At 35.4% G+C, this 23,268-nt stretch overlaps 1 protein-coding gene across 41 annotated transcripts in view; it reads left to right on the top strand.

Annotated features, from left to right (window-relative positions):
* Nucleotides 1-23,268, top strand: part of NRXN3 (neurexin 3) — a 1,348,849-nt gene that overhangs the window by 1,002,546 nt on the left and 323,035 nt on the right. For all 41 annotated transcript variants that reach the window (XM_039351578.1, XM_039351582.1, XM_039351597.1 and 38 more), the window contains one exon: nucleotides 6,190-6,371. In XM_039351578.1, coding sequence (XP_039207512.1) covers nucleotides 6,190-6,371 — 182 coding nt within the window. The remainder of the gene's footprint in view (nucleotides 1-6,189; nucleotides 6,372-23,268) is intronic.

Raw genomic sequence — 23,268 nt, 5'->3', positions numbered from 1 at the left:
GTAAAGTTGTCTTTTGCAATTGACTAGGATTTTGTCAATGCTGATGATGTTCAATGGTGCTTCAGATGTTTTGGAATTGCATCTATTGTGCCTATTAGTATTGGTAGTATCTTTGCTTTCTTTTGCCACAATCTTTCTTCTTCTATTTGCAGGTCTTTGCATTTTTTGATTTTACTGTTCTATTGTGCTATTATGTGTGGATAATCTACCATTAGATACACAATCTAAGACTGATCAAAACTTAATAATTCAAATTCAAAATAGGATTTTTGTTGTTTTTGTTAAATTTTCAGATATCAAGGAAGTCCTTTAAATATTGCTCCGAGGGCTCCAGTCACAATTGGTGTAACAATTGGTTTCTTTTATCATAAGCATTCAGCTTTGATGTGCAAGTTCTGGTACTTCATTAGTTTTTCCAATTGTTTTTGCGCAACCTTCTTTTTAATAACTGTTATATCAGGCCTATCTGTTTGTATCTTAAAGTTCTATAAAATTTTAACACACTCATTTTCCAAAACCTTCTCATCTTGATGGTCCCAGTAGTTTTTATTACAATCAAATACAAACTTCTGGCAAAGTTATTACTATTTTAATTTATTGGCTGCCTAACTCCAATGTACAGCGGTAACATAAAAATTAAAAACAAACAAACATAAAAACACATAAAACATTAAATAAGACAGCCCAGATTAAAATTATTTTATAGACTACAAAATGAACAATACAAAACAGTGGCCTTAGAAAAATATTGAACAGGCCTCTGATCAAAGCCAAGTTTCCAAGCTTTCCAGAACTCTAGGAGTTTATCGATTGTGGGATACTGCTGTTTCAAATATGCTGTTTTGCAATCTCTTCTTCTTTGCTTTGTTCCTTCTCATGTGAAGAAGAGCATTATTATTTTATATAAAAAAGATGAAACTTAACTGGGTGACTTTTGGCCAATCACTCTCCCTGTTTCAGAGGTTTGAAAGAATAAAATAGGAGATCCAATTTGTCTTTTCCAAATATTTCCTATATAATATAAGACCTTTTAATGTTTTCATAGATTCACAGAGTCCTATGCATCTTCGTGTCAGATTTCATCTTGGTTGGCACCGAAATGCCATGACAGGATAGTCATTATAATTGAATGTAATTGCCACTCTCTTGACATGCAATGTGTGCAACCAAGTGGCTCCTGGAAAGATGTGTGTTCATCAGAGGGAGGGGATAAGAATTATTTTCAAAGGTGAAGCTTATATTCCTGCATTAAAATTGTAATTTCATTTTCTTCAATTTCTTGGCCTCTGCCAGCCCTGTGCATGTATGTGAATGCACAAAATGATAAGAGATTGACTAAAATTTATGATATGAAATGGAAGAATGACATTTTATGTCAATTATAAGTTAAACAATCCCAGTTCTATGCTATTAGTGAAAAATGAACTAAAATATGAAAGGTCACTCAAGAAAACAAAATAGTTTTATAAAAATGTGAACTACATTTCTAGCAGAATCCTCTGATGCTACTATAAGTAATTAAAATTGTGCAATGGATCATGTTATAGAATAATCCTATCTATCTATCTATCTATCTATCTATCTATCTATCTATCTATCTATCTATCTATCTATTGTTTCTAAAGGCCTGATCTTGGGGAATGTTTAAGATTGAAATGCTTATATATATGCTTATATATCAATTAATCAATCAATCAGAATAGGTACCTTAGAGGTCTTCTAGTCTAGCCCCATGTTCAAGCAGGAGTCCCTATAGCATTTCAGACAAGTGGCTGTCCAGTCTCTTCTTAAAAACCTCGAGACATGAAGCACCCACAATGTCTGAAAGCAAGCTGTTCCACTGGTTAACTGTCCTCACTGTTAGGAAGTTTCAGGTTGCTTCTCTCCTTGATTAGTTTCCATCTGTTGTTTCTTGTTTTGCCTTCTGGTGCTTTGGAAAATAAATTGACTCCTTCCTCCTTGTGGCAGCTTCTGAAATACTGGAATACTGCTATCATGTTCCCCCTAGTCCTTCTTTTCTCTAGACTGGCCATTTCCAAATCCTGCAACTGTTCTTCATATGTTTTAGTCTCCAGGCCTTTAATCATCTTAATTGCTCTTCTTTGCACTTCTTTGACCAAAACTGGATGCATTATTCCAGATGTGGCTTAACTTAGGCTTTATAAAGTGGAACTAATACTTCACATGATTTTGATTCTATGCCTCTGTTTATATAACAAAGAATTGTATTAGCTTTTTTGGGTGCAGCTGCACACTGCTGGCTCATGTTTAAGTGATCATCCACTAGGACTCCAAGGTCCCTCTCACAGTTACTGTTTTTGAGCCAGGTTTCACCTAATCTGTACTTATACCTTTGGTTTTTCCTGCCCAGGTGTAAAACCTTGCTTTTCTCTACATTAAATATAATTTTGTTAGATAGGGGCCATTGTCAAGGTCTTTTTGGATTCTGAGCTTGTTTTCTGGGGTGTTGGCTATTCCTGCCAACTTAGTGTCATCTGCAAATTTGATGAAATCTGCTTCTAGTCCCTCATCTAAGTTATTTATGAAGATATTGAAGAGTATTGGACCTAAAACAGAACCTTGTGGTACCCCACACCATACTTCCCTCCATATAGATGTAGTATCATTAAGGACTACTAGTAGTATGGTTTGTCAGACAGTTACAAATCCATCTGGTGGTGATGCTATCTATCCCACATTTTTCTAGCTTACCAAGAAGTAGGGTATGGTCTACTTTGTCAAATGCCTTGCTGAAGTCTCAGTATACTATGTCCACAGCATTTCGCTGGTCTTCTAATTTAGTCACTTTGTCAAAGAATGAAATAAGATTGGTTTGGCATAATATGTTTTTAACAAACCCATGCTGGCTACTAGTTATAACTTTGTTTCTAGATGTTCACACATCTGTTTTTTGATTATTTTTTTCCAGTATCTTTCCAGGTATTGATGTCAGGCTGATTGGTGTAGTTTCCTGGATCTGAGTGTTTTTTTCAAAGATGGTAACCATATTGGCTCTTTTCCAATCCTCTAGTAGTTCACCCATGCTTCAGGATTTTTTAAAGATATGATACAATGGTTCTGAGATAGCATTTGCCAGCTCCTTCAGAATTCTGGGATGTAATCTGGCAGACCCCATTAATTTATATTCATCAAGGTGTTTATATTCATTCAGACAGGTGTTCTCTTACTATTTTCTTGTTTTCTTTAATTTTTGTTTCAAGTCTGTCATTTAGAGTTATGTTTTTGGTAGGTTGGTCTATAGCAGTGATGGCGAACCTTTTAGAGACTGAGTGCCCAAAAACTGGCCCTGCCCCTGCTCCACCCCTGCCCCGCCTCTGTTCCACCCCCATCCCATCCCCCACCTGCCTGCAGGGCCACTCACCACCTCCAGGGCCCACCGCAGATTGCCCAGGCAGCCCAGTAGCATCATGGTGGCCATGCCCTCTGCCCGCACCCCGCAGCATCAACTGTGCAGGATGGGGCATAAGGGCAGAGTCTTGTCTACGCTGCTTGGCTGCCATGTCCTTGGCTGCCTTGCTCTGTGTGGGCCACACTTGGGGGCGACTGTTCTCTGGGGGGGCTGATGGTGAGGAGGGGGTCTCTGGGGAGGCAAGGCTGAGGCAATGGCACATGTGCCCACAGAGAGGGCTCCGAGTGCTGCCTCTGGCACCCGTGCCATAGGTTCGCCATCACTGGTCTATAAGGTTTTTTTGTGTGAAGATTGATGCAAAGAATGAGTTAAGCAGCTCTGCTTTCTCTCTGCTGCCTGTTATTTCCTTGCCTTCTTCTGTCTGTTTCCTTGACTTTTTTTGTTATATACATACATACATACATACATACAGAGAGAGAGAGAGAGAGAGAGAGAGAGAGAAAGATGCATGTGTGTACAAGCTGATTTCAGTAAGAATTCTGAAAATCATGGCTTAAAAATAAATGTCTATTGACAAAATGATGAGAAATATTAATAGATACAATCAGAGAGTCGGGCTTATTCATAGAGGGTGGATAACTAATGTCAAAATCAAAAGTTGAGCAACCAAAATCCTGTCCCTTTTAACATGTGTGCAATATATGTGATGAATATTTTGACACCCCTCTCCTCATGGGTACCCCTGAGAAACCCAGTGGATAAAGTGTCGGATTGGGATTGGTGAAACCACAGATACACACATGCATCATCAACCATGGAAGCTCATTGTGTAACTTTGAACCAGTTACTCTCAGCCCATCTTACTTCACAGAATTGTTATGATTGCTCTTTGGGGGAAAATTATTAGAGAAGGGATGTTATGTATGTCACTCCTCTTGGTAAAGTGGGGTATAAATTTAGCAAATACATGAAATAAATAAATGTATCTGTCTGTTCAGCCAGCTGTCAGGGTGCTTTGAATTGGATTCCTGCATAGAACATAAGATTGGATTCAGTAGCTTTTCAAAGTTCTACTAAAAAAAAAAAAGCATTAGCTTATTTCTAGAATATTTCCACTGTGTTGTTCTGTTAATGAGCCATTCTAGCTCTTACAGTCTTTTAGAAAATTAAGTTATCTGTACCAATCATTGGAAGGCATGGTCTTTCTGAAACACATAGAGTGAATAATCACACTTTAATCTCTGCATGTAGCTGACTGGTTCCCCACAGATGCTGTGGTTTAGGTATTTAACTGTGCTGTGGATGTTCTTTGTTTGTTTTGCAAGTGAAACAATAATGAAATAGTGGACACTTGGTTGTGCCTGCTAGCTTTGTTTAATGCAGATGCTATTTTTCTTTATTTGGCACCTGGCACCTGAAACAGACTTAAACAGAATGTGAAAAATAAACCTATTTCATGTAATGTATCTTTCTTTGAAAGGAGCTGCCATTCATTTGCTTGGGCTTCTTCTGCCAATCCTTTGTAAACTCACTAGGATTCTAAGACATAGCTTGAATATTCATTTTAGCAATTCTTGGGAAATATTTAATGTATTTTAAAAGACTATTGCAGTGTATATATCATTCTTTTAGTAAGGCAACATCTTATAGTTACTTTTAGAAGAAACTGTTGGTTTTGATCAATACCCTTTCTCAGGGCTTTTTTTTGTCATAGAATGCCCAGAACGGAGTTTCGGCATCTTTTTTGGATGGAACCTTGTAGGGTAGGCAAGGCGGGTTGTATGACATGTGTGAGTTCCGGCACCTTTTTTTTTTTTTTTTTTTACAAAAAAAGCACTGCCCTTTCTGTTCTCCAGTGAAAAACTTGTTTTCCATTTTTCCCATCCACAGACCATGTTTTGCTTAATGAAGAAAAGATAAGTTAATGAAATCTATTTTCTTGATTAGAAGATGATCCTGAATTTAAAACAATTCTTTTGAAGAATTGTGATTCTTGATAAAAAATTTAATACAATTAATACAAATTTAATGCCAACTTTGTAACGTTGTCAATCCAAATTGTACTGAAAGATTTTGTTCTCCTCCTGTAAAGTATGTGTGTAACACTTTTGTGTGTGCATTGCAAATATATCCAGAAGTCACACTTTTGTGAAAAATGCAGACCCAGGATTAAAAAGTCATTAATTATATTAGTAGCTTCTGATTAAAATCATCTGGTTGTAAAATAACAAGTTAATACTAACCTTCAAAGTTTATTGAACCTTATTATTAATAACCTTTTGTAAAGTTAACTGTTTACACCCAAGCAGTAGTTAATCTTAAAGGGAATTGATTTTATGGCTATCTATAACTATTTGCATCTCCTACTTCTCCCCATATTTTTAACAGTTTGATATTATTTTTTGCTGTTCTTCTCAATATAAGATGATGATCCTACACCCATAAATTTACCAGTAATTATAATGGGGAAATCTTGGCTTATTCTTACAATAAATACTGTATTTTCCAGAAACATGAAATGAGTTTTAAGCAAAAGAAATCTAAGTTGATGGTTTGTCAGTATGTAAAACCTTTTAGAACTAATGCAATATCTGCCGTATGCTATTATGTAGTTGAGTCTACCAATGCTCATACTTTGCACCTGCTTTGTTATTAATTCATTTTGTTCACATCTTTAATTCAGGCTGTCATAGTATCCTAGGCTTTCATACCTTTCTCTAATGGAATCTCGCACTTAGATCTAGTATTATTGGATGCAGTTGAAAAGTTAATATAACTGGGTAAGTTACCTCCATATGTTTTTTATGTGTGTGTTGCAGCTGGAGCCACATATATCTTTGGGAAAAGTGGAGGCCTGATCCTGTATACTTGGCCAGCAAATGACAGACCCAGTACAAGGACAGACCGCCTAGCTGTTGGGTTCAGCACAACAGTAAAAGATGGCATCTTGGTACGGATTGACAGTGCCCCTGGCCTTACTGACTTTTTGCAACTTCATATAGTAAGTACAGATCTTTTCTGCTTCATTTTGTCTTCCGTTTTCATGCCTACAAAAATTCATTTAAACAGCCAACAAAACAAAAACAAAGTTCTACTTAGAAGTACATATTTCCAACAAGTGTAATCTTAAATAACAGTTAAGAAATTGTTTTACCATAGTTGTACATAAAATGTATTCTGGATGAGTCTAAAGATAATCTAGACCTTTAAGTTTCCTTATTTAATATTGTCTTAATATAAGCAATTATAGTTTTCTTTGGACTCAGTATATACTTTTGTAAGTTCAGACCAGTGTTTCTCAGCTTCTTTGCCCACAGTTTCCTTATGATTTTGTTTTTTTATTGTGGCCCCGCTGTCCAGGTCCCGTTACCAGATATGGACATAGGGCAATAACTGGTGTATTCTCTGGCATCAATAAGATAGCATTTGCAGTTTTTTTTCCCCCTGTGATCCCTCAATAAATGCCATGCTCCCTCCCCCATTACATGTTTTTTCAACTTCTGGTTCCCTTGGAATATCCAGAGGACCATATGGACTCTGGCTGAGAACTGTTGATTGTATTATAGAAGAAACATAAAAGGAATCTAGAATAGTCTTAAGAAATGGCATTTGAGGCCAGCATTTGAGTCTCAACAACCATTTACTAGTGCATAGATCTACATACTGGTGCTCTCTAGATTTCTTAGATTTACAGTTTCCAGAATTCTCAACTAGAATATTAATACTTGGGACTTCTTGGACTTGAAGTCCAATAAACCTGAGATAGTTTGCACTGAGTATTAGTCTCCAGTTTTATTGACCATGGAATGGTGAATATCTGATCATAAAAAAGTGAAACTGAAAATGACTGAAAGATAGACATAAGGGAGGATTTATGTATTTATTTATAAAATTCATTGACTGCCCATCTTACCATAGGGTAACTCTGGGCAGCTTACAGTTACATATAAGAGAATGAATAAGGAACCAATCTATAGTTTATTTCAAAATCCAAATACTGAGGAAACAAATGCTGCCTACTTAACATGCCATCCTTTTGATTCCTATGCTTGACTTCCTAAAAAAAAACTTGCGGGCATACAATGACTTTAGAATTCCCCAAATTAAAACTCGGAGTAACTAAGAATCAAGATACTACATTACTTAGTATAAATATTGAATATATACATATATGTTGTGGATACAATCTGTTCTGGATGGAGTAATATTGACTTACACAGGTCAGATATGCATTTGTGAGTGCTCCAAGATCTAACATGGTTCCTAAAATATATAGAAAGACACAGCTCCAACAGTATTTTTGGAGGTATCTTTCTTCTGCCTGCTGCATCTTTCTTTAAGAGAAGGAAATTTGGGTAAAAAGACTTCATAGTTTCAGGAATCTCATTTTAGCTGATTGTGCTATGCTCAATATCACATCTGTGTTCTTCATTAATGTTTGAAAACTACACTTTATTCTAAAATGCTGGCCAAATTGGGTTTCATAATTAGATTACAATGGTTCTGGTATTACACTGTTTTTCAGTTGCAATTCAGTTGCATTTATTTTACTTAATAAACGTGATTTGGGCATGTAGAGAACCATCTCTTCCTACTGAATAGGATCAACATGTTATGATCACTGAAGGGTACTGTATCCCACTATCTTGAAAGACTAAATTGTTGAGTATTTAGGACCGGGCCTTTTGTAAAATTAGCACTGTAATTATGGAATCTTCTCTTGACAAAAGTGAAATTGGATCCTTCATTATAAGGCATTATGCAGGGTCCTCTGAGCTTTTCTGAATTGTCAGTCTTTTCATGTGACATCATTTATTAACTCTCTAATTTCAATTCCATTCTCAAATTTCATTGAATGACTTGTTGGCTTTGGTAAAGAAAGCAATTTTTAAATTTAATGAAATAAATACAAAAGAATGCTATCATACTGTAATCTCATTTGATATACTTCCTATCAGTAATTTATAATTTTCTACAACATTGGAACAGTTATCTTGATTTTCATGTCTTTGTCCTTATAAATGAGTTTTAGTCTACATCTACCCAGCTACATCCCTTTTTTGCAGTAACAATATAACCTTTATCGATATGCTTCAGTTTATACTTTATTGTTTTTTAGTATTTAAAACATCTTGGTTTATGATTGCATAAGTATTTTTTTTAAAACTCAGAATGAGACTGCCTATGACATTTGGAGCAAAATGAAATAATGAATCTCGTACATGAAGACACATACAAATATACGGACATATTCTCTCATAATCAAACACATAAAAAACATACAATAATATAATAACAATTTCCAATTCCTCTGATATTCTCTCTCTTAAAGGCAATTCCAGGGATTCTCAGGACATCTATTATAACACACATTTTCTTATATGCATATAAGTAAAGTGAATACATAAAATATTTTAATTTTTTCATGAATATAATTTATAAAAAATCCTTTTAGTCATTTTTTAATTATGAATCCTTTAAATACTCAGAGATTTATGTGCTCAGGCATCTATTTTGTATGTATTTCTCTCACACACAGACACATAGACACATACAGCAGGAGGGAGGGAAAGAGAAAGAGAGAGAGAGAATGGATGGAATACATCCAGGATGATTCAGTTCATAAATTTATAGTTAGGCAGGATTAAGCTTAGGCAAAAACATATGCAAGAATGCTGCCCTCAAATTCTTGTTGCTTTAGAAAGGTCAGAAAACAAATTCCATTAGACAATTGGAATACAACTTTATAATATAGAGTAATGGAATCTTGAGAGATTCTATCTCCTTCATCTTATACCCAACAGAATCAATGACAATCTTCAATTCTTCCTCCTTTCCAAGCTAAGTTGGATTTTATGTAACAGCTGTTGAATACAGTACCTTTTTTCCAAGCCATCTCTGTCCTCCTCTCTCTCCAAATGTTTTAAACTAACCCAAAGTGCTTCTATACATTCATTGACTCTATTGCACTCTATTGCACTCTACTGCACCTTAGTTGCACCAACAGTAGCTATGTGATCTATAAGAAGCAAAAATTGCTCACAGAAAATAAAACAAGGATTTAGTAGGACATCTGTGGCTTATAAAAGAGATAGTACTGCTGACATCTAAGGAGAGACAAATCATTTTCCTGGTTTTTAGAGCTTTATATTCCTGCCTATCATTTAAGTATTTATTGCAACCTATACTTTCAATATTTGTAAAGGAAATAGAGGGATTCTTATTCTACAAATGGTGTAAGGACTGAATCTGGTAAGGAATCTGAATCTGGAATTTCTGGTAAGTTAAAAACCAGAAATTCCCAGTTTATAACATATTGTTATATAAATAAGTCTGTGTGACTGCAAGGCTTACTTGAGGAAGGTTGCAGGAAAAAGCCCAGAATTTAAATTCTGATGCATAACCCGATAGAAGGGCTTTGACTTGTCTGCACTGTACAGAAGTAAAGTATGTCCATAGTAGTTCTGTGACCCACCAATTTAGTCACTTCATCAAAGAAGGCAATAAAGTTTTACTGACATCCGTTTTTAACAAATCGATTTTGGCTTCTAGAAATAGCTTTGCTCATTTCTAGGTGCTTGCAAATCCACTGCTTGATTTTCTTTTGCAGGATTCCCAGATATTGATATCAGGCTGATTGGTCAGTAATTTCCTGGATCCATTTTTTTCCTCTTTTTTGAAGATTGGAACTACATCAGTTCATTTCCAGTCTGCTGGTAATTCCCTGGTGCTCCAGGAGCTTTAAAAGATTTTGTTCAATGGCTCTGAGATCACATCTGCCAGCTCCTTCAGAAACCTGGCATGTAATCCATTTGTTGCTAAGAACTTGAATTCATCTAGAGTGAATTTATGGCTTGTACAGTTAGGACAGTTAGGGTTGGAGGTTAGCAAGCCTGCATTTGGAACTCGAGTGCTGCCATGGCATGGGGCATGAAAGGAGCCCTCAACTGGGTGTCACCAGCTAATCCTCTCAATCTGGAAACACCTTGGTGCTTCTAACATGGGTGCAATGTGATCTAGAGTGGATAGATGTTCTATTACCATTTTCTTACCTATTATATCTTCTATAATATTGCTTTTGATAGGTTGGACTATTTTCCCCCTTTTGCATAAAAATAGATGCAAAGAATGAATTAAGGAGCTCTGCTGTCATATTCTTGTCATCTTCTCCCTTTAGTGGACCAATTGTTTCCCTGATTTTTTTTCTTGTTGCTTACATGTTAAATATGGGTACATGGTAATCATAGACCCATTTAAACTAACCCAAATTTCTTGGTTTGTATGATACTATGAACCACATAGGCTGAGTTCATGCAATATATTAAGATAATTCTATTGAATTCTCCAGCAATTCTCTTTCTTGAAGGATAGAGATTGATTGACTCCATGTGCATAAAGGAAAGAAGAGGAAAGAAAAACTCACAGACAATATAAAATAAATAGGAAATCAAACATGTTGATTAGAATAGGTCAAATAATTTTCTAATCAGTATTCCCAGTGGGAAAATACATGTTCAGTAAAAGAAAAGTATCAGGACATTCTGCCATTGATGGCTAATGAGTATCCATCCATCCATCATTACACAATTTTTGTACATTATATCTAATTCTGTTTGTACACATTAATAATTTATCTCTGGTTAGTATTATGTTTCACATATAGCTCAACTCGAACATTTACAAATGAGTCTTCCAAAACATAATTTATATATCAAATAACTTTTATCCAAAAGAGGCTAGATATAAAATAAAACTACATCGTGCAAATTATAATGTAATTATAATTATAGTATATTTGCATAAATTGTAGCCACTGTGCTCATAGTAAAATACAATAAATAAAGGTTACCTTATTGTATCTTAATTGTGTTTATTGCAATGTTTGATATAATTCAAAAATAACCATATACAAATTATAATATGTTTATGAAAATAGGACATATGGATGCTAAAATGGTCTTTCAGTGATGTTCACATACCAGACTCTTCAATTCCTTATTTCATTTCTCTTATGCTTCAGTACATTCTGACATCTTTTTATTAATAATTATGATAAAATGGCTATAATGGCAAATTTCCAACATATCGGACTTCATATTTTTTGACCTTAGAAAAAAGGCTCATTTTAAAACTTCCTTCTCTAACAATGAAACATTTCTGAACAAAAAGGCAGAAAGTGGGGAACTTTCCCAGAAAAACAATTAAAATAATTCATGATAATTATTTAAAAAGTTTTAATAAATAGGATACTTTATAGTCTAAATTAATTATCTGTGTTGTGCCTTTATTTTTAAAAGAGTAATGTTATCCACATGCTCAGTTTAAATGAAGCCATCTGTCAACTCTGCTGATATATATCTTGATATTCTCAACCTGACATCTTTGTTCCTCTGAATACCTTTGAAATTGACCAAAAGGAACATAGTAGCTTCCCAATATAACCTTTATATCTAAATTTAAAACACTGTTTTAACATCTACATTCAGTAATGAATTAGGTGTAGAATTGGCAGCAAAATGTATATGATCCTTATCTGATTTATGAATTATAGTCATGCAAGCTTTCTTAAGAGAAGCTATTGAAACACTAGATTCAAACCCATTATTAAAATGTAGAAGCCAAAATTACTTGATTGCTTTATACCATTATGTAGTAGAATCTTTGAGTTAAAACAAGTTGTCATTCCTTACATTAATATGTTTAATTTCTTTTATCTGAATACGATAAAAAAGTAACTCATTGTGTTGATTACCAAACTCAGACAATTCAGCAGAGAAGAAAAATGAATGAGACTATTTCCCATCTATTTCTGTCCTTTACTCTCCAGTCTTCCCTGCTGTCCTTTGATAAGGCAAAGGCTAATGTAATTGCCAGTGTTGAAGTAAGATTTAGTATCTGGTCCAATTGGGAAGCACAAATGTTGGTCTGGATCTCCAAAACAGCATCCCTCCAGCTTCTATCCAATTCTATCCAAGTTAAACAAGCTGCCTGCTTAACTTGTTTAACACTCAAATAACCAGAGGGATTTTAATTTGTAATCCAGTTCAATTAATCCATTCAATTAAAAAAAGCTACACTCATAGCTGTAAATGGGCAAGAACTATTTAAATGAAGAAAACAGCTAACATGGCTAATATAGATGTTATAACATGGTAAACAGAGTTACGAGAAGAACTCTAACAGAAGGTTTTGAAATCAATGGGAATGAATCCCTCTGTGAGACTGACTGACCCTGTGTGAACATGGCTCCGATAGCAGTCTGTCTCTTCCTCTTTCCTCCAATAGCTGGAGCAGACTCCTTAAAGTATTATATAAATATATAAAATCCTCAAAACAACAATTGGCTTTGCAAAGGTCTTATGCATCAGATTGTCTAACTCTCTTTTTGGCTACTTGATCCTTCTTGAAATCTTCATTCTGGGCTATCTGAGTCCTATTTCTCCTCCTATTCTTGGTTATGTAAGCTATGATCCACTGTCAGCCAAATACCCTGGAGAGTTCAGTTCCATCAGGAGTAAAGCTTCACACTACCTACACTGGCTAAGTGTACCAAATGATCCAAATCCATCCCAAGTTGTTTCCTCTCCTTGTAGTTGCTGGGAGGCATATTAGCAGGATAGTTTGCTGCTGAAACAAAACCCTGCTTTCTCCCTTTTACTTGTTATTCATAAGTAATTTTTCTCTGAACTGGAAAACTTTGCCTCTTATCATCTTCACTCTTCCCAGGCTGCACTCGCTAAGGTATTCATTTCCTCCTCTACCTATTATTTCCGGTGTTTATGGGTTTTTTATTGGTCAAGACTTGCATCTGCAACTCCACAATATTGAATTTTCTTTCTTCTTGGTTTTTGAGGGCAGACTCCTTGTATTGTCCAAAGGTTTCCAGAATAGATTTCTTTGTAGGTTCTGTGCTGTCTGCCAGCAGCTACCTTATCTCTTTCTTCAGTCTCTTATGTAAGGAGAGAGGGGATAGCATGTATTTTCTGTGGATCCTCTTTCTTCTACTTTTAATTCCCTTCCAGTTACAAACTTACATAATCAGATCCTTAGCATGAGCAAGTTAATTTCCTTGTTTCCCATGGCAACATACTACCAATTTCCATTAGAATTATTCCCAAATCTATTAAAACTTTCTGGGTACGATACAGTGTTAAAACACACTGTTATATTAGTGTGATAGCAAAACCTTACCATAGTGAGAACCAAGGGGGGAAAAAAACCATTTGTTTAGCCCTCATTTGTTCTGCTTTTAAACAAACTGTCAAATCATTCTTCTTAAGTCACCCCATTTTTGAAGGAGAATAAGATAGATTTTAGTTTGTTTAATGACAATTTAACTGTTCATTTTTTTTATTGTTACCACTTTGAATGTCATATAGGCAGAGTGGGATCATAAAAAAAAGTTAAAAACAAAGACATTCAGGACACTTAAATCTTTACAGACTTTTTAAAAGGCTGGAAAATAAAATGCATCTTCACCTGGCATTGCAATGACATTAACAGGATAACAGGCAGGTAACTCTGGAGAACCATTCTAAATTGAAATGATCTCATCAAGATAGCCACAACACTCTCTTGAGGGTTTAAATAATAGCTCTAAAAATGAGTTTTACCACAGAAAAGAGATGGTGAAAGTACATTTGTTAAGAATAATTTATAAACAAGGACTGATATGCTGGGCTCTCCCATTGTGCTAATTCTTGATTTGTTTTAAAGATTGTTTGTTAAATAAGCCATAATGCCCAGCTTGATACTAAGGTAATTTATAAATATCACAGTGCTGGGATTTACAATACATACTACATGAACTGAGACAAACCTCATTATCACACCTTAACAGTGAATGATCTAAACCAGGGATGTCAAACTGCTGGCCTGTGGGCCGGTTGCATCATGCATAGGCTACGCCCACCCCAGCTCCAGCAATGCGAAAAAAGTCATGATATGTCACGACACGTCACGTGATGTGGCAAGTTTGACACATGTGATCTAAACGATTGAAGCTAGTCCCATTTCTACAGATATGATGTAAAACAGAATTTTGCTGCATGTTAGAAGCACTGGCTGCCCTTCCCATTTATGCTCTGTATATAAATAACACAAATATTACTCCAAAAAACATTAGAGAGAAAAAGATCATAGATTCAATGTTTTCTCCTTTTAACACATACAAGAGAAACTTTTTTTCAATTTCTCCTACTAATGTCAGCAATTCTTGAAATAGATAGCCTGCAACAAGACTGAACCTGAAGAATATCTAAGAATATCTTAGATCAGTAGTCCCCAACCTTTCATGGCTTGGTGGCCTGGCAAGGGGCAGAGGGGAACCGGCCCATGCAATTGGCAGACCATGGCCTGCATACATGTATATGGACTGACCTGCCACTCATGCAAGTCAAGTTGCATACATGGATGCTGGCCCGCCACTTGCACATATGCGCACTGGTCCTCCACCATTCATGCAAGTCAAACTGTGTGCATGTGCACCAGCCTGCCATTTGCACAAGTTGAGCTGCGCTCATGCACACTGGCCCACTGCTCTTGCAGCCTGATACTGAAGAGGCCATGGCTCGGTAGTGAGTCACAGCCCAGGGTTGGAGACCCCTGCCTTAGATTAATACAATTATGGCTGGATTTTCTGTTAGGGAATCAAAATAATAATAACAAAAAATGTAGATGTTTCTGTTACTCATTCCTGGTATCTAATTTGCAACCCTGACAGTCCTATAATTGTATTATGGTTTAATGCTATAGGTTCATTCAGATATTTTAACATGCTTTCCTCTAGTTCACAATAAAGCAAAAAAAGTGCACCAGCACAATGTACTGTGTCCTGACCACCAGCCTCAGTAACCATTTTAGTGAAATGGTGCTATCCTTATAGTTTTAATGCAGAACAAGTTAAGGACAATGATTGGGGCCTCAATCTCTCTTCTTATCACTGTTCCCACCACTACATATTGGGCATGCAAGAGAAGAACCTTTAATCATGCTCCTTCACACTGTGATTAGGTATGGTGGTTAACAGGAGCTTGGAAATCAGCAACAAGGCCATTTTATTTCATTACATGCTATTAAATAGGCATCTTGACAGTTGAAAATAAAATAAACACCCTGCAGCACTTTTCAAGTTTTCCCATGTTACACAACTTCCCCAATGTGAAATCAATTCAGAGTGCTGTGCATTTATTTCACATTATTCTGGAGAATGAAAGATATGTCAAAATAATGGATAAATCAGTTGTGCATAGGAAGAGGATGGAACAAGGTGACTGTTGATGTCCCTTCCGTTTCATCCTGTACCCAGATCCTTTTTTCCGCAGACCTCTCTGAAGTTCAACAGCAAGATCATCAAGATAGTCCATCATTGCACCTATTGCACTGTAGTTCATGGTGGGGGGAAATGTTCTTAGTGGAAATTTTGCTATCGGTCTTCATAGTCATCTTGCTTCAGTGAGCATGAGAAGAAGCAATTATCTTATTCCAAGTAGTGATTCCAGAGTGCAGGGAGGCTGGCCGCAAATAAGAGCAACTGTGATTTCCAAGTAGAATGGCAACACTCATAGCAATGACAGTATCACCAGTGCTGGAGTGCAAAAGCTGAAGATGTATTTTGAAAGATCTCTTGGTTAACATGTATTAATATGAACTTTGTGTAAGATTTAACTTTGGATTTAGAGGTGCTTCGCAAGCACTGAGAACTTTCTTAATAAGGAGGTCATGAAAGATGCAAGTTGTGCTTGGAAGATTTCAGTTAAACACTCTGTGGGCAGCTTTCTATGGAATTGAGAGATAATGTTAGTTCAGGATCCAATCTGGGTCAGTCACCAGGACCAGAGGTATTGTCTTCTGAACTTTCAGAATCATGCTGGAGCTCATCTCTAGAGATAAGTTCCCTGAGGATGGGCTGCAGCACAAGTCTGAAAGCTTGGAAGATGAAACCTCTGGTCCTGTGGCTGACCAAGATTAGATTATGCAACATTATCCTGGGGGCCCATGTCAATATCAGTGCAGCTCACAACCAAAATAGTCATGGGGGAAGTGTCCAACAAGTAGAAGCATGGGGTAGGTATGCTGTAGCCCAATAGGAACTGGATAGGTCCCTGCTTTTAACTATGCCATCACCACAATTGCCATTAAAAACCATAAATTGTGCAAACAGAAAAGCTGTCATCAGGAGAAAAAAAAAACCACCACTTTAACATCAGTTCAGCAATGTACCATGTTAGATGGTTTTAGTTAAGGGATGGAGATCACATTAAGACAGTGACATAAGGACATTATTTAGTAAATGTCTAGCGAGACACTTTTAAACTGCATCTGGGGGACATGTTGATAAGCTCTATGTATTACCCTGTTTAAAATAGTATATATTTGTGAAAATAATCCATTAATGCTTGAAAAGTGTGTATTTGTATCCACTTTATTAGCCAATTGTGCACATTGGCCTATTTAGCAAGGAAAGTTTTTCCTGTCACAGGAATAAGATTGATAATTAGGTATGCAAAATCTTTCCCCTTCCCATTCTTTATTACAACTGAAACAACATCCAATTGCCTTGCTGACTCTCCATATTAACACTTCAATCCCATCTTTTTCTTTTTTTTCTTTTCTTTTTTTTGCTGCTGCTGCTGGTATACCAAGTGTAGAGCACACTGTGCAGCAGTGCAAGAAATAACTCTGTGAAGCCCTATAGCTAAATATGATGGATTTCTGATCCCCAGCTGCAGTCAACTAGCATGGATGCTCTGTGTATTGATATGGCAATTCATTAACCAACTCACCAATAGATATATACTAAACCCTAGTGCTTCCAATTGCTGAATGGAGAGAACTTCTTAATGCTACTTTGATGGGTAAATAGCAATAGAAACTGTATGGCTGAATTATTACCAAGGTCAAGGCTGATAAATTGGAGTACTTGTTTATGAGAAATAAAGCTAGGTTTTAGAGTGATTCTTGAACTACTATCTGCTTAGGGAAATATAATCAGAAATCAAAGGTGTGAAATATTAGGTATTGTTGTGTGACATTCCTTAATAGTAGTGTCAATTAAACAAATATTGGAGTTTTGAGGGATTTTTTTTTCTCGGCTGCAAATTATAAGCTGTGAAGCATGCATCCAAATATACAAATTGTGTGCTACTTAATTTACAGCTGTGTTAGTTAAGGTTGTCATCTTTTACCTGGACATTTATGAGTAGTTCTTTAAATATTTTATCCCATTTTCCTATTTATAAAGAATTCAAAGCACTTTTGTCAAGACACGTACTACCGATCAGTAGGAGATGCTTTTACTGTCACTACCTCTTCATGGTAAGGAAAAGCTTTGCTCTTTGTTTCTGTCTTGCTATGTAAGGAAATATAAATAATAACATAAAATCTGCAGCTGATTTAACATGAAATCTTTGCATCACTATTCTTTTAAGAAACTACTTGACTGTTGGGGAGTCAAGTTTTTGTTCTATACTCTTTTTCCACACATGATATAAGCAAATGTATAATAATAGGAAAAATTTGTTCTGAAGTACAGAAGTTAGTACCATTTTGAAAATTCCAAAATACCTAAAGATCAGAGATATATACTTCTCTTGCTGACAGTATGTGAGAGTGAAATTCACAATTACATATTCCATGTGGTAAATGCAGTTATTGCTTGAATATCTTACTGATTACATGCAGAAACCTCTGAGTTCTTTTACTTTATCACAACAGTCAATTATCAAGCAGAAGAAGGCAAGCCATGGAGCTGTTATGTTTATATACTTGTTATAGTTTTTTATGGAAACTGTAAAGAAAGTTCTGAAGCCACTTTTAGTGACTTCACTGGGCTGCATAAAAGCAACAAGACTGTTCCCAAGAAACATTTTCAAAATCAGTGTTTCTTTACACTTTCCCTGTCCTTTTCTCTTATGTTCATAAAAATCATCTGCACATAATTATATGTCCTGTAATCAAAACTTCACATTTCTTAGGCTTTAGCATTACCTGCATAATAACATACAATATTCAGATCTTCAACCTTGCTGTTAATGGAATAGGAGTAATAGAACAGAAGTAATTCACTGATCACTTAAATATTGACGATGTCTTTTAGAGGCAATTAAAGTAGTGCAATTATTGGTTTAATTAATCAAGACATCTCAAGTTTGATGTCTTGATCAGATGATTGTATCAAAGGCTAACCACTATCTGATATTATCTCATATTGTGGGTATGTATTAAGGTAGAGCTATTAATTAATAAAGAAAAAGAAAAGTCAAATTAAACATCAGAACACTTTTATAGATTGTCTTTCTTCTCATATAGTTTATTTGGCAATGAGCTAATAAATGGGGTTACATTTCACTAAGATATAGATCTTTAATAACATTTCTGGAATAACATTTTAACACTTTAATTAACCCTTATGATACCTCTATTTGATATAGAACTTTGAGCATTGCACCCATTTGGAAGAGAGAAAAAGTGTGATATATACATGTGGAGAATGATCAGATTAGTAAAAAATGATCTATAAATAGATTTGTATTTTTGATGCATTTATTTCTTGTATATCCAGTCAAACATTGAGGTAATTAAATATAGTGCCAGGCTAAGAAATTCTCCTGCACTTTTTCTCAACTTGATGAAAGAAAATTTGCTTTAGAACTCATCTCAAAGGTGAAAAGAAGCTTGGAGAAATTGTAATGAAGATTGAGGTATCCCTGCACTTATTTATCATCACTTAGAGTCCCTTACTGTAGACAGTGAGATGGGCAGTGCCTAAATTTGATAAATAAAATTGAAAAAAAAAATAGTTACAAGGAAGCTGCAGAGTATGTGTATTTGTCTTTTTTCTTTATATAATCCAGTATCTTTAATCTCTTTATATTTCAAAACTGCAATTAAACTTAAAGAAAATATATCACAAAACAACTCCTTATGCTGGGCTTATTTAATACCAATGCTGTTATTGTTATTGCTAAGATAGTCTTTTGTTGGAAATCTATTAGACTGTTATTCCTTCTGTCAAATAATGTGGAGAAACCATGGAGTTGAGTGGGACTATTTAGGCCAGGAAGACTAACTCCTCTGCTTAGCACAAAAATCAAGATTAAAGGATCCTACTAGTGTGGAATGGGACAACTCGGTATGGCCAACTCACATGGAACGACTTGATGTTGGACAATTAAACAATGCAATTTAAGTAATTAAAATATTAACTTTTGTCATTAACATTTCATTTTGTCCCTCCTTTTGCATTCTTTATTTAATGATTCTATTTCACCATTTCTTCGATATTAGTGTAACTCTTCTCCCATGGTGAGTTGTCCCATGGTGAGTTGGCTGTGGTGAGTTGTCCTCTTGCAGCTAGTTGGCCGCAGTGAGTTGATGGCGGCGATGTGGCTGTGATGAGTTGGCCACACTGAGTTGTCTTACACCCAGACTGGTGGGTATTTGGTCTCTCTGCTTAAATATATCTAATAGTGGAAACTTTAGATGATCCAGATGTTTTGGTTTTTGTGTTAATATGAATTTGTTGCTGAGATATATAATGGAATGCTTATACTGATTACTTTTTACTGTTTTCTTCTAGCCAAATGTAATAATAGTAAGAACATGTCATTTCTAAGAGTCTACTTATCTCTTTTTTTGACCTTGTAGCATTAAACATTTATTTATTTTATTAAATCTGAATGCTACTGAATTCACAATGAGTCCATGAAACCAATTTGTTTTTGATGCTAAACTAGACCAACCTCTTTATGATTTCACTTTATATAGTGAACTTGCAAATGATTTTTTTATAATTATCCACATAAATTTGCAAGATAATATTGTTATTATCTAAACTTGACATCACTGATTTTTAAATGTAGCCTTCAAATACTGAGGCACAAGAATAACAACTATGTATACCCATATATCTTCCATTTAAGCCATTCAAGCAATATGTTAGATCTCATTTGTGTATCAAAAAGTAAAATTAACCTCTTTTCAGAGGTCATTATCTATCAAATAGGAGAAAGCAATCATCAGCGGTGAGTGTTAAATTTCCAGGCTGTTCAAACTTAAGGTAATATAACTGACTGATAGGTAGGTTAAAACTGGTAGGTCAAAATAAAAAGTTATCATAGTCCAAAGTATTACTGAGGCAATACTAAATAGCCTCAAATCAGATAATGCTGTCAATTGGGCTTTCACAGTCCAATCACCCACAGCTGACTGGTAATTAGTACAATACATTCACAAATTTGTGCCGTATGTTGAAGGAACATTTAATAACTAAATCCTTCTCCAAGGTTTCCCTATAAGTAGATCTCCCTGGTTTGACAATGAATATGATTTGATGAAAAAGAAATTGAAGGCAGCAAAGAGACTTGCTTAGAGGCATTTCTCTGAACCTATAAAAACTAAGATGTTGTCTCTAAGAAGAAATATAAGAAACTCATTAAATCAAAGGAAAAAAAGTTATGCTGCTTCAATTTTAGTCATGACTGGAGCTGTCAGAAAAAAGTCATACATTTTGGCACTCTATAGCTGAAATCCTGAAAGAATAGACATACCTGTTTGATATACCAATCTCTGCTAAGGATTGAAAAAACTATTATCATCACTTGGTTGCCCTCTCAGATCCTGTTGAGAAAGAGTTCTTAAGTAGTGATTTACCACCTACTAAAGCTTCAACTCTTTGACCATCAGAAAATGAAATGAAATCATATCATATCATAAAAGGCTTGAAGAGCAATAAAGCCCCTGGTGAGGACCTTCTACCAGCTGAACTATTTAAAAAATACCAGAATTGGTACATCCATCTCTTACCATTCTTTTTTTCTTTCATGTAGATGATATTTGTGATATCCCAGTTGGGTGGAAGATGCAATAAAAGTTCCCACATATAGAAAAGGAAATAAAAAGGATCCTAACAATTACAGATTCACTATTCTAATTGATAGTGTGGCTGAAATATATGTGAGTTTCCCCTTGAATATAGTTGGAAGCTGGGTAGCTGAAGAGTGCATTATCACAGAAAAACAAGCTGGCTTTAGACAGAGTTGATCCACTATTGACAATTGCTTTATCTTGAACCATCTAATCACTAAAATATGTCAGTAAGGGGAATCAACTGTTGCCTGCCTTTATAGACCTTATGCTTTGTCTTGAACCATCTAATCACTAAATATGTCAGTAAGGAGAAACAACTGTTGGCTGCCTTTATAGACATTAGTGCAGCATTTGGCACAGTAAACAGAGAAATGTTATGGAGAAAATTAACTGTTCCAAACAGAAACCCAGACTGCTTGCATTGATCAAAGCCTTTTACATCAACATTTGTTTGACTGTGCAGTTTGGGGTTAATGGAGCCATGACATATGGGACTGATACAAAGGGGTACACAAGAGTGCATACTTGCACTACTTCTATTCAGTGACTACATTAAAGACTTGTTAGAACTGATGAAGGATCCTGAAGTATGGATGCCCAAAGCACTCAATGAATATTGCAATACCTTGCTACATGCTGACAATATGATTTTATTGCCATATACGCAAGTTGGGTTGCCTAAGTTGTTAAGAAGATTTGGCTCCCACCATCATAATAACTCTATGGTTATTAATAAATCAAAGTAAAAAAAAATCATGGTTTTCAGAAAACATCATAGCCATAGATGGCTATCGGATGGTGAACCAAAAGAGCAAATTAACACCTTTCCTTATCTGTGGGTCGTCTTCTCTGGAACTAGATCTTGGCTCCCTCAAGTTCAAAGGAGCTTGCTTAGAATAAAGCATTTGTGAATTTGCTGCTGAAAATTAATATGAGCAATCCAGTTATTTTAGTCCCAAGTATTAAAATATATAAGGCCAAGAAATATGAAGATTGGGGCTTAAAACACATCCATTAATAAAGCAAATACATGCCCTTGGTGTGAATAAAAGGGCCTCAGCTGCTGCAATTAGAAAAAAATTGGGAATTTATACAATTTTTTCTTTGTCTAAAATCTGGCCATACTATTATTGGTGTAAAATTAATGCTATAGAAATTGACAGACTCTTAAACTGTGCCTGTTAGAATAGACAAAATCTCAGTTACAAGCCTGTTGAATTGTACAACTGACAAATTATATCAAGAGCCATGATCTCTCTATTTCTTTCTGGAAAACAAGTTTAAAAGATTATGTACAAAGTACACAGATTATTGACTTTGGATATTGAAGTTCAGAGCGATATAGCCACCCTTAGTAAGGCTGACACATTGAAATGGATGAGCTGCTATAAACATGCTTTCCAAATTGCCAAGTATTTAAACCACAAAAATGTCCAAACATCCGGGGATGATGGTGGGGTATTTACTTGACCAAAATTTGACCATCTGAACAAAATGATTGAATATGGGAGATTTAATCAAGTTCCTTATAATTAAAATGTATTTGTGGAGATAGAAGACATAACTAATAAATTATTTGAATATCAATTGAATAAGAAAGATTTGACTCAAAGTGTGCAGGATGAAAATTGTCCATAATAATTTTCCAACACTCTGTTTTAAACAACTGTAAATCTGCACATAGTGACGTATTGCTACATTTATAGAATGGTAGTATCTCTCATTGCTTCAAGCTTTTGAGCATTCTCATCTCACTGGTAGTTTTTGATTTCCAGGTCTATAATTGGGAGCCAGTAGCACTGTACCGTTTTGCAAAAAATCTGAACAGGTTAAGGGGCATACTTTTAAATGCTTTTGAAAGTGAGAGGAGTCTTCTGCCCTACATAGGGAGATTTGCTTGTTCGTTCGCACAGAGAAACAACAGCTTAAATAGTGCTACCTATTCAAAGTGATAAAGGTCTCACCCTAAATCATCTTATTTTGTTGAAACTTGATAACTTTTGGGTCTTGTAATGCTTTTAAAAGGAGAT

Source organism: Crotalus tigris, unplaced genomic scaffold (genome assembly GCF_016545835.1).
Source record: "Crotalus tigris isolate CLP2741 ecotype Arizona unplaced genomic scaffold, ASM1654583v1 scf7180000018371.15429387391:27106975, whole genome shotgun sequence".
Taxonomy (NCBI): domain Eukaryota; kingdom Metazoa; phylum Chordata; class Lepidosauria; order Squamata; family Viperidae; genus Crotalus; species Crotalus tigris.
This window is presented reverse-complemented; position numbering and strand designations above follow the sequence as displayed.